The following is a 15,012-nucleotide window of genomic DNA, read 5'->3' on the forward strand; positions in this document are numbered from 1 at the left end:
TGGATGGATGGAGGAAGGGATGGATGGATGGATGGATGGACAGATGGCAGATGGATGGACAGACGGACGGATGGATGGATGCATGGATAGATGGACGGATGGACGGATGGATGCACGGATGGATGCATGGATGGATGAATGGATGCATGGATGGACAGACGGTGGAGGGACGGATGACGGGTGAACGGTGGGTGGACAACGGACGGATGGACGGAAGGACGGGTGGATGGCGGACAGACGGTGCGTGGATGAACGGGCGGACGACCGGCTCTACGGACGGACGCCTGGAAGGACCGACTGACGGACAGACAGCCGGACAGACAGCCGGACACCTCACTGCGCCTGCGCGCACACACCACCACCTCCTCCCCTCCCTCCCCTCCTCCCTCCCCCCCCACCACGCGCGCGCGTGCGCGCCTCCCCTCCCCTCCCCGTCCCCTGCCCCGCCCCCGCTCCCCATTGGCCGGTGTCCGCGCGGGGGGGGCGTGTCCCGGCGGCGGCGCCGCCGCCCATTGGCCGCGGGCCCCTTTGTGTGCGGGCGCGGCGCGGCCCCCGCGCAGTCGGCGGCGCGTCCGCGGCGCGGGAAGGGCCGGGAAGGGCCGGGGCGCAGCATGGTCCTGGTGCACGTCGGATACCTGGTGCTGCCTGTCTTCGGCTCCGTGCGCAACAGAGGTACCGCTCCCGGCGCCGCGGGGGGGGCGGCGCGGCCCCGCAGTCCCGGCAGGACAAAGTTTAGGGTGGGGGGAAAGGGTACCCTACCTCCTCCTCCCCCACCATCCCCCGAACCCACCAGCATCCCTCCTTTTTGGGACACCACTCCTCTTTGGGACACCCGCCTCGCGGCCCTGTCCTGCCCGCACCTCCCCGACTCTGCGGTAGATCCGTTCTTCCCCCCACCCCCCCCCGCACCTCCACGTTCTTCTTTTACAAATTTTGTTTTTATCTTTTAATTTACCTTCCTCTTGCCCCCTCCCTCCCATTCCCCCACCCCCTTTCGTCCCCCTTCTCGCCGTAGCCACCCAGGCCATCCCAGCGTAGCTGTAGCCGATAACAGCCATTTTTGTACCTCCATCCTGTGTAGTAGCTGAGTTACATTTTGCACTGTAAATTCCTGTTAAGTGGATTTTGTTTTGCCGTGGTCGTCGACGCAGAATCTCTTTGGGGAGGGGTGGTGGGAGTGGGGGGGGGAGAAGGGAGATAAACGCCCTCAAATTGCGGCCAGAGCCACAATCGCAGGACTGGTGAGGTTGTAAGCGACCACACCGGGGTCCTTCTGGTCCCACCTCCCCGCCCCAAACCTTCTAAAAAACCGCACTAAACCGGGGAGAGGAAACCCAGCGATTGGCCCCGATCCCCTGAAAATCAGGCTGGATAAAGGGCTGGGGAGCGGGATCTGTGGTTGGGCGGGGGGTGCAGCATCCCTGTCCCCGTGGTGACACCGCTGTCCCCGCGGGCATCGCCCCCCCCACCCCGTCCGTCCGTCTGTCCATCCATCCAGCCACAAGTGTCCCATCCCGCCAGCACACACCCCCCCAAAACCGGCCAGCACCTCCCCCCCCCCCAAAAAAAAACCCAAAAAAACCACAACAAAACTGGGTTGCGAAAAAGAGAGACGACTGGCAAAATGGTTTTCCATTAAACAGGGATAACATTTTTTTCTGCTGTGCTAAATTACTTCCTGTTCTTATTTTGTGGGTAATTTTTTCTGTACCGAATATCCTTTGGTTGTGTATCTCCACCTTTTTTCTTGTACTAAAACTAAAGCATGGTCTGTATTTTTTTACATTACCTAGTTTCTGATGTAAATCTCTCTGTAGAGACATACCCTGCTGAAATGTAATGTGCTGTAGCCTATACATCTGCTCAGTGTACGCTGCTTTTGTTCTGTTGCCCTTCCATAGCATGGTGGGCCTTGCCTTTTTGTATTGTGTGCATGATGACATTGTTACACACGATTCCACTAATACTAATATACGATCTCTCAATAAAGAAACTAGTTTTCCTATATTAACCTAGTGTGCTTTTTCTATTGCTGTTTTCCCATTTATTGTCGTATCCTGCTGTTTAGATTTTTTTCCTCGCTTTTACCCCCCCCCACCATTGTGAGGTTTGAGTGAGTGGATTTTTTTCCTCCCTCGTAGTGCAGGTGTGGGGGGCTTTTAAATACATTTTTCGCCCCCCCCCTCCCCTATCCCATATCTACCATTAGTCTGTGTACATAATCCCCAGCGCACAGTCCGTATTGCTGTTGTGCCGATGCAGAATTCTGTTTTTTACCGCAGAATAGCCAAAAAAAAAAAAAAGTGTACAATCCAATCCCTCGTTATTAATCCGGGGGGAAAAAAAAAAAAAAAAAAAAAAAGGACAGATGTCTGATGAAGGGTCTGCTGCTTATTCATTCTAGTTACAACATTACACATTCCTTACCAGAACTGGTAACAGAAACGACCTCCGGATGGATGGGGGGAATTGTTTAGTGTTTTTTTTTTTTTTTTTTTTGAAACTCTTTGATTAATTAACAAGAGGTAAACGAGCCTGGGAGAATAAATAAATAATAAAAAAAAAATCCCTTTAATCTTTAAGCTGTATATTTAAACGTATACATCTCTGCGAGTGCCCTGCCCACCATCTGCCAGGCGAGAAGTTGCCGTGCCTCAGTCCCGCGGCGACTGGCACGCTATAAATATCTTCACTAGACCCCTGCAAGGCAGGGCTCGTAAAAACCGTCCCAGCTGCTAATGTTGTAACTACATCTTTTTTTTTTTGCTGCTCGAAGCCTCCAGGCCCACCATCTTCTGAATAAACTCGATTTGGTCAAAGAAAATAATAATAATAATAATATTAAAAAACAAATTAAAAAGGCAAAGTACGGGGTCGGGAGAAAGTCTTGGGGAACCTTAAAATATTTGGAGGGATGGATCAGTTGCGGTCAGCGAGCAGTTTTGCTGCAGCAGCAAAGCGATAGTGATAGTGGTCACCTCTCCTTGTTCCTGCACCAGACCTCCTCTCCCAGGTCTGCAAAATGGTCCTGTAAAACCTCCTAGCTTTGGCTTGGATGCCACGGGAAACTGAGGGAAGTCAGGGCTCCCAAAGCCAGGAGAGACGGGGCTGGGAAGGGGAGGCGGGGGGAGCATCTTGTCTTTAATTACATTTCCACAGAAGCCGGGGTTGGGGGGAGACACAGGATCGGTGATTGGTCTTTAATGGAGAGGAAGACAAATTTCAGCAGGTCGGTGGGTTCCCACCGCTAAAAATTTCACGAGGAGCCGCTGGCAAACAAAGCAAAAGCCAGTGGCTCCGGCAGCCTGCCCTGCCTTACCCCCAGCATCCCTCCCAGAGACGCATCATTTTGCAAGGCCGTGCCTTTTCCACCCTCCCTCCTAGCTTTTAATCCTGAGTTCGGTTGGTTTTCTCTACAAACATTTATTTATGATTTCCCTCTCCATATTTCCTTTTCCGTGTCCCTCGGTGACTGTTCGGCCATCCTGTCCCCCCCCACCCTTGTATGAGCACCGGCGGGTCGCCCCCCTGCTCCCCCCTGGATGTAGTGTTTGCCGTGGCCCTTTGTTCTCGCTCCATCCTCGCCCCGGGCCAGCGCTGAGCTCCTCCGTGCCTGACACATGTCCCCGTACACATCCCGAGGAGGGAGGCTGTGCTTCTCGCTTGCATGAAGGGAGACATGCATGCCTGTTGGGGCTGATCATTTTCCAATGTGATTTTTTTTTTTTTTTTAATTATTATTCCCCCCTTTCCGCCCTTTCTCTCTGCTCTCTTCTTTCTCTCTCTTTTTTTTTTTTTTTTTTTTTGTTTTTTTTGTTTTGTTTTTTTTAATTCAAACTCCCCCACCCCACGTAAGACAATGAGATTCGGGTTATGGCGTGGAAAAAGAAAAAGAAAAAAAAAATTTAAAAAAGCGCCCCAAATCCCACTCCCCTCTGCCCCACCCCAAACCTCGACAAGGATAAATAAACCCATCCCTTCCAAATGCACCACGGACACCTGCCGGCAGCTGCCCCTTTGTTGGGAGTGGGGAATTCACTGCAGCGAGCGTAATACCCGCCCCGCCCGCACCCCCCAGGTCTCACTCTGCAAATTAGCACTGATACAGAGCAAAACTGCGTGGTCAGTGTGCTCTGAGGGTGCCTTGGTAATCTAATAATGCAGAAAAGCTGCTGGGTTAATGGCAACTTTTAGAGCAATTCATCATCCGCATCATATTTTTGACCTGTCTTGTTAGAAACACATCCTTACAAGAGGAAACATCCCCCCCCTTCCTCCACCTCCCAGCCTTATTAGTCAGTAACCACCAGGCTTTCATAGCTCATAATCCATCAAACTCATCCACATTTTAATGACTTAATTCCTTTGACACTCTTGAAAAGCCACCTTTCAGTCTTAAAAAAAAGCCACCTGGTGCAAAGAAAATGATATTTTTTTTTTTGTTTTAGCATCGCGGGCTGAGGAGATCCAAGGCGAGTCACGTGCTGGTGGTGCTGCTGTGGGTGTGGAGGCACTTGCAGTGATTTCTGTAGAGCCTAGACATCTCCCCAGCACCAACCTGCGTCCCTGGGCTCCTTTAAATGACTTCTTTCAGTAACAGGGAGAGGGGTAGCCTCAAACACGGACGAAACGGGCTCCGAGGTTCATTTATCTGAGGGTTGTGTAGAGGTCTCACACACGTCTGTGTGCATCTAATGGTGCCAAACAGGAGCTGGACTGATGGGGCTCTCACACAGAGCTTGGGGTGGGGGCACAAACTCCATCGATGGTTTTTTAAGAAAAAGAGGAGCAAGCAGTGTTCACGTTTTGCTCACACTGGGAATTGCCAGCAAGGCTCAAAGAAAGATCTGGCCCTGTGGAAGTGTGTGATTTAAGGACCGGTGAGTTGGTGCACGAGTGAGATAGCAAAATGAGCTGGGGGGTGGTCTGGGGGGTGCCTGCCTCAAAACCCAGGATCTGCTCTGGTTGGAGGGGGTGAAGTGGTGGGGACATGGTGGGGACACAGCCCAGCAGCGCGGGGTGTGCCCTGGACAGAGCGTGGATGCCAAACTAGGGGGAGAGATCTGTAGGTGCCAAGACACTGCCATATCCACCTCCAGCCTCGGTCCTTGCCGAGCCACCCCAACTCCTCCTCCGTGACCCTCCTGGAAGGACTGTCCTGGAGTAAGTCTGAGCGTTGTTTTTTTTTTGTTGTCGCTCCAAACCCTGCTCATAACCTGGGGAGCTCCCCCATAGCTGGAAGGGGACAATGGAGCATGGCTGGGGCTCCCAAACCTGTAGGAGACACACCCCAAGTACCTTGGGGAGCACGTGGGACATCTGAAGCTGGCTCATCTCTCTTCACTGATCAGACAGAGGGTGCTTACAACCACTGGTGGGGAAGGAGGTGGAAGCATGGCTCTTTCGGGGGTAGCGAGGGCATGAACGTGCCCTCCAGTCCCTTTACATGCTGGTTTAAACCCAAACTGTGCACTGGGGCTGCCTCGTATCTAAACTGCAAGGTTCTTGCCTCTAGAGGTGTTCGAAAAGGGGCACGTGCTGCAACGGGTCAGCAGAGAAACCTTTCCCACCCTTGACCTGGGAGCGCTCATTTTGGGAAGCATTAAACAAACGAGTCAGAGATTTGAGGGGAGACTTTGCAAAAGGCCTTCTCCTACATCGAATCACTGCTGATGCCTGTAACCCTCCAAGACCAGAGTTCATTTGGCAGCTGGGGGAGGTGTGATGGCAATGCCAGTGTTGTGACTCTTGGGGCATCTTCACGGTATTTGGGTGTTTCTACATAAACCTGCAGCTCCTGGGTTCGGGTGGTAGCACGAGGCTTTTCTCCTGAGAGTTTGCACATAAAGTACAGCTTCAGTTTGCTGCCTGTGGCAAACTTGGTCCTCAAAACTCAACAAGTCCCCTACCACACTCAGGTTTTTCAGCCGACGTGGTGGTTTGAGAAGGAGAAGGGTGAAGTGGCTGCGGTGGGGCCGGGGCAAAGGCTGCAGTGGGGCAGTGAGAGTTGGGATAAGACCCAGCGGGGGATATGGTAATTTTCTCCCTTTTTTGGTTCAGTCTGGGGAGGTGGAGTGGGTTGGTCTGCAGTTGGGGTTGGCAGAAGGGTTGTGGTTTCCCAAGTGACTCTGCGCGGAAACCCATGGGAGATGCACAAATTAAATCCTCGTGTGGCATTGTCTTACTCCTAAACCTTCTTAGTGAGAAAACCGTGTCTGTTGCAAATGGTTAAAGTCTCCCTCTAAAATAAAAAAACAAAACCCAATCTCTTCTCAGTCAGTGCCACAGATCCTGGTGGTGGCAGGGACTGGGCTCCTGTGCTGGAGAGCTCAGCAGCAGCCAGGATGGAGGGAGAGCAAACCCAGATCTGCTCCATGCCTCCTCACCACCTTTTCTTAACCCTTTCTGCTCCTCCTTTGCTCAGTTTTGCAGTCTCCCAGGACCTTTTTCTCACACATTTTCCTGCCGGCTGGTCCTTTACATTTCCCAGCCACAGCTGGATTGGGCTGGTTGGCCCGTGCTGTCATGGATCCCTCTTGGTAAGTCCTTAACTGCTGTTGTTTTCTCTCCCTCCCTTTAAAGGCTGTAAAATGTGTCTGCAGGAAAAGGTGTGTGTGTGCGTGGCTTGTAGCTCTTCAATGAACATCACCAGTTTGGCTTGAGGGACTAAACCCAGTGGAGTCAGAAGCAAAGAAGTGCTGGAAGCAGTGAAGATGCAGGTTGTGAAGAGAGGTAGTAAGGGGCAGCCCGGTGGGCTGGGAGCCTTTAAAGTGAGGACATGCCCGTGGGGAGATGTTTGGATGAGGATTTTGGTAGATGGGGGAGGGATCTGGGTGTCCCTGTCTCTCACACCGCATCCCTGTGCTCCTGGCTGCTCACAGCGGCTGCCCTGCCTGGAGGTGACACTCCAAGGTGTGGGTGACCCTCAGCTCAGTCAGAGCCATTGGCTGTTGCTGGTTTTCCTCTTTTCCTCCCCCTGAAGGGCTCAAGTGGTGCTGTGGAGCTGTTACTGTGCATCACTCCTCCATCTCCCTTCCTGAATAGTACCAGGAGCAGTTGTGTCCCTAAACGAGGAGAAAACCAGCCATGGGCACCATCTGGGAGTTTTTTGAGCAGGACTCTGATGGAACCAGACAGCCCACCAAACCTGTCCATCTCTGGAGCTAAGAACTGCTCTGAAAACCTGCTCTTGTCCTTTTCTCCAGGCTTGGAGGAGTCTCTGAAAGACATTGAGAAAAACCATCCCTTGGGCATCAGTCTCACTGCAGCTTCTCTCCATGCTGGGTTCCTCCAGTGCAGGGTGGGATTGGGAAAGGTCCCCATAGCAAATGTGCCCTTCCCAGCTGTGCTTCAGTGTGTATCTGGGGTTCCTCATTCTTCTGCTGGCATCTGACTCTTCCACCAGCTCCAGGTACTGACATATCCCACAGGATCTTGGCTTTTTTTGGCAGCTGTGGATGCATGGGGAGGCACCACTCGTGATTGTTTGCCCACCTCGCTTGTTTTCATGGTATTTCTGCTTGAAAACGGGTCATCTACAAAAGGAAGCTTTTTTTTCTCCTTCTTTTTGATAGCAGAGGAGGTCCCTGTATTTGCCTGTGCACCGTGGGGCAGTGGGGGATGTTTGTCTGGTCCACTCAGGACCAGACAAATCATCAGCTGGTGGGAGCTGAGACATAAATAGTCTTTTCTGTGAGCCCCAAACCTTAGTGAGGAGAAACTGGAGTCAGAAAAGACCTGTGGGTTCGTGGAGAAGCTGCCTGGACACGGGTTTGGACACCCATCTGGGAAGGTTTATACGCGCATAAAGCTGAAATAAGTCCTCAGCTTTTAAAAGGGTTGCTCGGCTTTTATACTGTGATAAATAAGATGAGAATCTAGTTTGAGGTGTGTTTGTATCTTAAAAAAAAAATAAAAAATTGGTAATTGGCAGCAAACTGGCCGCGGTCTAAAGGTATTTTGCTTGCAGGAGGGTTTGTTGATGCAGTTATCTTTGCAAGACTATCGGCTTGTGTTAATCCCCGGTTTGGCATTTGCAGTTAAACTTGAGCAGGAGCTTTTTAAATCTCAGTCAGAGTCTGAAGGTAATGGGGGTGGTGATGCTTCAGGAGAAGTGTCCATCAAGCCTGGCAGTTTCCACAACCTCCGGGCGGAAAATACCACTCGTTTGCCTGTCAGGAAGGGAGCTGTAAATCTCATGCAGATTACCGCGCTCCTTGTTGTGGTTTGCTAAACCCACATTTCTCTTCTTTCTTGTAGCCTGGCCTTTAATATTAATATCTTTAATTTCATTTATAAATTCACTTATCAGCTTTCATTAGTCATCCCGTTAATGATCCCAGGCAAGAAATTTGTCATTTGACGTCAAAAGGCAGATTAAGGGACTTCTAAAGCCTTGGGAAACGGCTTCATGCTGCACTGGAATTATAGTGGTTGGCATATGAGGCTAATACTAGGTATAATTTGCATCTGCTGCTCAGGGGAGGAGTGATTATTTTATATATTTAGCAGAAAACAAGAGCATTTCTTGATCGTGAATGGTGTTACGTTTCCTGCAAACTCTGCAGCGTTATGAATCACCGGGCTATAAACATCTTGTTTGCTGGCGTGCCTGGTTTTGCATTACCACGATGGGAAGCCCCGGAGGGTCAGATCCTGACAGCTCCCCTCCCCCTTGCTGGGGTTCTACTGCACGAGCAGCTAATTGAAATCAAGAGGTTCCCTCTGTGCTGGGAGCTGGAAGGGGCAGGGAGTGGATTAAGTTCTGCTTCGCCAAAGTAGAGTGTTCTCCGGTCTTTGCTCTCCCTTGATGGGATGTGAGGGTCTAGGTAAGGTTTCAGGATGGGTGTTCGAGGCATGAAAACGGTGGTGGTGGGGGGAAACTCTCACAATATTTGCTCAGAACGTCTAGCAAAGAGCAGGGTTGGACTGAAAACAGATGAGGTGTGGTGTCCCCAGGCACTGGTCCATTCAGGTCCGTCACCGTGAGGCTTTACAGATGCTGGGAGCAAGCACCGTGTTGGAAGAAGCCTTATCTTGTCCAGCTGTTATTTGTGATATCCCACAAATCTCCCAGGGGCTGAGATAAGGAACGAGGAGGCTTTCTGCACAGAGATAGCATGACATTAGTGGGCTTGGGGTTACAAAGATGTTTATTTAAATAATGAATGCCTCGTTGCATGCATACCCTGTTAAAAAAAGGTCCCCCTCCCATGCTGGCCACCTGTGAAGCCCACTGGTGGCTCCAAACTCCCTCCTGCTCCTCTGTGCAGAGACTCCTTCGAGATCAAAGGGCTACAGGCAGTTCTCCACGGGGTTGAACTGAGAAAATGTTATCCCTTGTGCACCAAAAGAACTTAGGAAGCTGGTTTTGCTCAGGCCTCGTTAGTCTGAATGGGAAACTCCTGTGTGAATCTGGGGTGGGATGATCCTGGCTGGACACCGGGTGCCCACCAGCTGTTCCAGAATTCCCCTCCTCAGCAGGACAGGGGGGAGAAAATGAGACGGCAAAGAACTTGTGGGTTGAGATAAAGTCAGTTTGAACAAAAGCAAAGGCTGCAGAGGAAAGTGAGTTATTCTCTACTTCCTATCCTGGGAAGCAGGGATTCAGCACACACTGGGAGAGCCTGGAGGAGGCACAATCTGTTTGTCCTGGACTGGTGGCAAATTTTGAGATGCTCTTGGTCTCACTCAGATCGGCCCCTCAGACAGGAGAGACACTGAGGGGCTGGAGCGTGTGCAGGGAAGGGAACGGAGCTGGGGAAGGGGCTGGAGCAGCAGGAGCGGCTGAGGGAGCTGGAGGGGCTCATCCTGGAAAAAAGGAGGCTCAGGGGGGACCTTCTGGCTCTTCAACTCCCTGACAGGAGGAGGGAGCTGTGGGGGGGAGTCAGGCTCTGCTCCCAGGGAACAAGGGACAGAAGGAGAGCAAACAGCCTCAAGTTGCAACCAGGTGAGGTTTAGATTGGATATTGCGAAATTTCTTCATGGAAATTGTTGTCCAAGCCTGGCAGAGGCTGCCCAGGGCAGTGTTAGGAGTCCCCATCCCTGTAGGGATTTAAAAACCGTGTGGATGTGGCACTTGGGGCCATGGGTAGTGGTGGCCTTGGCAGTGCTGGGGGAATGGTTTGGCTTGATAATCTTGGGGGGCTTCTCCAACCTAAATGATTCTGTGATTCTATACCTTCCTGAACTTATCAAAGCAGCAGCAAACCCCACTGTCCATCCTTAATCTGTTGCTCATCTCTCTAGCTGAGAGATGCAGTAAATTTACCAGTAGTGGCTGGACTCTTGCCTCCGAGGTTATTCCCTCAACCTTAGAGCTGAAAATTATGGTATTGCACAGGAATTGGGCCTCGAAGCAAGGCATGTCCTGTCCCTACAGCAGCAGGGTGCATGGGTGAGTGATGGTTGGTGGGCCAGCAGCTCAGCTGGTGGTACTTCTATTGAACTGAGTTGCCAGGGACTAGAGCTACATTAAAACAGAAATATCTGGTTTTGATGATGATGATTATTTTCCAGTTCACTGGTTGAAAATTTATTTTCCTGGTTTTATATTGTCCTTGAGTTTTGCAGCAAAATGAGTGGGTGGGGAGAGGCTTTTAAATGGTTCATTTAAAGGGAGATGAAATAGGCCACAACCCCAGAAGTGAAATGCTGTCTTATGACAGAAAATGAAACAGCATCAACTGGATGCAGGGCATAAAGCCAATTCATCCTAATTTTTAAGTTGGGTTTTTCCTACACAAATGTTTCACCTAGAGATAATTTTTTTCAATATCAGAGAGGTGGATTAGTTGTTTTATACTCACTTGGGGAGCATGCAATGGTCAGGAATAGACTGCCTCAGTTTTCAGTGTTATTGTACTGTGAAACCATTGGATTTATTAATCTGTGGAAAGTGCTTTAATCTCTGGGATGAGTCTTGGTTCCCAGTGACGGTTCCCAGTGCAGGAGGTCACAAAATGCAGTTGGCCCTTTACTGAACAGGGGAGGTCATATCATCCCCTGCCTCTCCTTCCTTCTCACCTCCATTGGCATCAAGGATGTGTTTCCAGGCTTGGGAGGGCTGGAGGTTGCTTCCAAAATGACAGTGAGAGTGGAAGTCTTGAACAGGATGTGCAACCACTGCTTTGCTCCTTGCTGGTCTCACCCATCCTGCTCTGCTCTGTGGTGGTCTGGCCTCACCTCGAGTGATGTGTGCAGTATTTGTCACCACAAAAGGAGAAACACATTGAGCCATTAGAGAGTGTCCAAAGGAGGGCAGTGGAGATGGTGAAGGGCCTTGATTTGAAGCCGTGTGAGGAGCAGCTAAGGGAACTCGGTGTGTTCAGCTGGAGGAGACTGAGGGGAGACCTCATTGTAGTTACAACTTCCCTGGGAGGGGAAGAGGAGGGACAGACACTGATCCCTGCCCTGTGGGGACCAGTGACATGACCCGAGGGAGCGGCTGGAGCTGTGTCAGGGCAGGCTCAGGTTGGATCTCAGGAAAAGGTTCTTCCCCCAGAGGGTGTTTGGGCACTGAACAGGCTCCCCAGGGCAGTGGGCACAGCCCCAAGGCTGCCAGAGCTCCAGGAGTGTTTGGACAATGCTCTCCATAGAGGCACCTTAGAGGTAAGGACGTGCCATCATCTTGTGCTGGGTCATCTGCAAGGAGAATCCTGTACTGCCATGTCCAGATGGCACGTGATGCCATGCAGGTGCTGCTTCTGTAGGGTGCAGGGGTGTCCCAGGGATGGAAAATATTGCCAGGAGGTAGTTACAGGCTCAGAAAAATAGGACATGGACCAAGGGGAAGGGAGGCAAGGCCCCTTGGACAGAAAGCAGTTCCTCCTGAAAGGAGGTGGGATGCTGTTAGGGAAGCTTAGGTATGTTTCTTAGGTGTCCTGTGTGACTCTGTTCTTCCTGTGACAAGTGATTTTGAGCCCCTTTGACAAAATCAAGGCCCAGAGCTCAACAACACTGGGAAAGCTCATACTGGGAAGTTCTTTGGGATATGTTGCACTGGCTCGTGCATCATCCAGCTTGTGTGGAACCAGATGTGCTGAGCCCTTGTCCTTGTCCTGGGATTCCTTGTCCTGGAGTTCCTTTCCCACAGTCCAGCATCTCTCATTGGACCTTTTCCAGTTAGAAACTGAGGGATGAGGGAGATCTTTTCTGCCTGGTGCTGCTAGACCCAGCCTTGGGCCCATCCTCTGGCTCTGCAGAGACACAACTTCTGCTACTCCTCAGCAAAAGCTTTATGAGCCTGGTTGTCTGCTAGGTGAGAAGTGATAGAATCATGGAATACTCTGAGCTGAAAGGGGCCCACAAGGATCATCCAGTCCCACTCCTGACACTGCACAGGACGCCCCAACAGTCCCACCCTGTCCCTGAGAGCATTGTCCAAACACCCCTTGAGCTCTGGCAGCCTTGGGGCCGTGCCCACTGCCCTGGGGAGCCTGTTCAGTGCCCAAACACCCTCTGGGGGAAGAACCTTTTCCTGAGATCCAACCTGAACCTCCTCCTGGCCAGCACCAGGGCTTGTTTGAACTGCTCCTTCTTCACGTTCCTTCTCCAAGCACCAAAGTCTTCCTCCAGGCTGGTGCTGGCTCTGGGACTCAAACCTACTGCAAACACTCAAGATGCTTTAGTATTTTGGTCTGGTGTGTGTTGGTGGAGGGGAGGGTAAGGCCCTGCTCCCCGTGGGACAGTGTGTCCTGAGCTCCCTGAGGGCTCCGTAGGGGCTGAAGGGATGAGGAGGCTGAAGAGCATATGCTGTCCTCTGTCTGCTGCACTGGAAGATGGCTGTGATGGATGCTGTAATAATTGGTGCTGGGAACATGAGCTTTGTCTCATAACTGGCTTCAGAGCGTGGTCACACTCATTATTTGGCCAGGGGAAAGGAGCATCATGGTGTAGTGCCAGGCGGGCTCCAGGTACACATCCCTCATCCAGCTTCACTTCTAGAAAACCCTTCTGTTGTGGGGGGGGGGGGGTGGTTTTGATGGAGGCTTTGCAGGAAATACCTGAGCAAAAGGGCTGCTGCTCTTTTGCTGTGTTGAATAAGGAACACCGGTGCCTCTCCTCTCCCCCAGCTCCGTTTTTTTGGTGCAGTGGCACAACTGGTCACAGCTTTGTGGCCCCACAGTGAGGGGGTGGGGGGAGCAAGGGCCCCTTCCCAATGGCCTGCAATTTAAAAGGGAAGGATGTGCTTTGCAGAAACCTACCTTGCTGGCAGCATCCCTTGGAGGGGAGGTGCCCCCAGGCCAGCACAAGAGCCAAAGGGCGTCAAGGAGGTGCCAGGGCCAGGCAGGAGGGTGGTGCAGGGGAGGAGGGATGTACCAGGGCACCCAACAACAATCCCTGCCACCTCTGCAGAGGACTCTGGGGAGTCCTCTCTGAACGCAGCCCTCTGGAGGTAAGTTTAATGGAGCAGGTGGGTGTGCAGGGTTGGCACCCTGCCCACTGGGCTGAAATGATCCTCTCCAGTCCGTGAACAGTCCCAGATCCTGCTAGCTGTTGGGTTTTCTTTTTCAGAGTAAAGAACAAGGCTGTTTCTAGTGATGCCATGACTTTCACATCACGCCAGGGAGCTGGAGCTCTGAGAAAGCCAACAAATATAATGAGACTTTGTGATTAAAAAAAAAAAAAAAAAAGAAAGGAAAAAAGAGGAATCAAAGCTCGGAACACAACAGTGTGGTGAAAATGCAAAGTGTTTTCCAAGGTTCACCCATCAGAAAGCCAATGAAAAGTGCTTTGTTTTATCAATGCCCGTGGTGAGGGATCAGCTCCCCACATCTCTTGAATTCAGGGTTGGCTGAAGTGCAATCCATCAGCTCCAGGAGCTGCTTTCTCTTCGTGTCACTGCATGCCACCTCCCGTGGGGAGAAAGGTGGCTCTCTCCAAAGGGCAGGGCTTAAAATTCCTGGCAAATTTGCATCTGTGGGAGAGATTTTAGCTGAGCTTTGTTGTGGTAGTGCTGGGTGATGGCGGAGGAGGGAGGGCAACAGGGGGAAGCTGGGGAGGTTCTTAGGGCAGAAGGTGATGGACCAGAAAGTCAAGGAAAAGCAGCAACACAGGGACAGATCCCACACTGTGGGCTGGGGCTGCTTGTCAGTGCAGCCTGGAGATGGCTGGGAGAACTGTGGGCCTCCTCCTCCAAGCTGGGCAGGGGGTGGCTGTGGGCTGGTTTCCGCAATATTAAGAGGAAAGGAGACCTTTGTCAAATCTGCTGGGCTGCTCTGCAGGGCTGGGCACCCTGGCTGAATGAGCCACCTCGTGTCATTGAGAAAATGGGGCAGTCAGGAGCGTGGCTGAACGCAGGGGGTCCCAGGAGGAAGTCTGCCATCTGTACAGGTTCTGTTGTTTCTGTGAGGAATAGGAATGATCCCACTGTAAGGTCACAGAATTGAAGAAACTTAAAGGCTGGGAAAGCCCTCTGAGATCATCAAGTCCAGCACTGCCAAATCCACCACTAACCCATGTCCCGATCCACACCTTTCTTGAACACTTCCAGGGATAGTGGTTCCATCACTCCCCTGGGAAGCCTGTTCCAGTGCCTGACCTGAAATTGTCTTCTTTCAGTGAAGAAATATTTTCTTAATATCCAGCCTAAACCTCCCCCTTCACAACTCGTGGCCATTTACTCTTGTCCTGAATGGACAAAAAAGTCTGGAATTAGGATTTTACCCACGTGAGGATATTCAGGGGTTGGGGGCAGCCTGCAAGCACCTCTTTCAGGCCTAAGATGTTGGCAGACCTGCCAAATCTTGGACAATTTCTGAGCCAGCCTGCACTTACTGATGGAGCTCATGTTGGTTTTCCTGGTTAAAATGGTTCTCCTGGAAGGAGGAGCAGGGTTAGATCCTTTGCAGTCCATCTTTCTCACAAGCACCAGAGAAATTTTAGAAATGCAGCATGTGGCTCCTCTGATGTTCTAGAGGCGCCAGCCTTTAATTAACATGGCTGAGGAGTTTGGGTCCCAACTTTAATTCCTTTCTGTTTGTAACTGGGAGCTCTGAGGAGTCAACAGAT

At 51.4% G+C, this 15,012-nt stretch overlaps 1 protein-coding gene across 2 annotated transcripts in view; it reads left to right on the forward strand.

The window, feature by feature from the left end:
• Window positions 1–572: 572 nt before the first annotated feature.
• Window positions 573–15,012, forward strand: part of ARK2C (arkadia (RNF111) C-terminal like ring finger ubiquitin ligase 2C) — a 50,259-nt gene continuing 35,819 nt past the window's right edge. For both annotated transcript variants that reach the window (XM_050329196.1, XM_050329197.1), the window contains exon 1: window positions 573–672. In XM_050329196.1, coding sequence (XP_050185153.1) covers window positions 612–672 — 61 coding nt within the window. In that variant the 5' untranslated portion in view covers window positions 573–611. The remainder of the gene's footprint in view (window positions 673–15,012) is intronic.

Source organism: Myiozetetes cayanensis, unplaced genomic scaffold (assembly GCF_022539395.1).
Source record: "Myiozetetes cayanensis isolate MyiCay16 unplaced genomic scaffold, myiCay2020 scf4, whole genome shotgun sequence".
In the NCBI taxonomy this organism is placed as follows: Eukaryota; Metazoa; Chordata; class Aves; order Passeriformes; family Tyrannidae; genus Myiozetetes; species Myiozetetes cayanensis.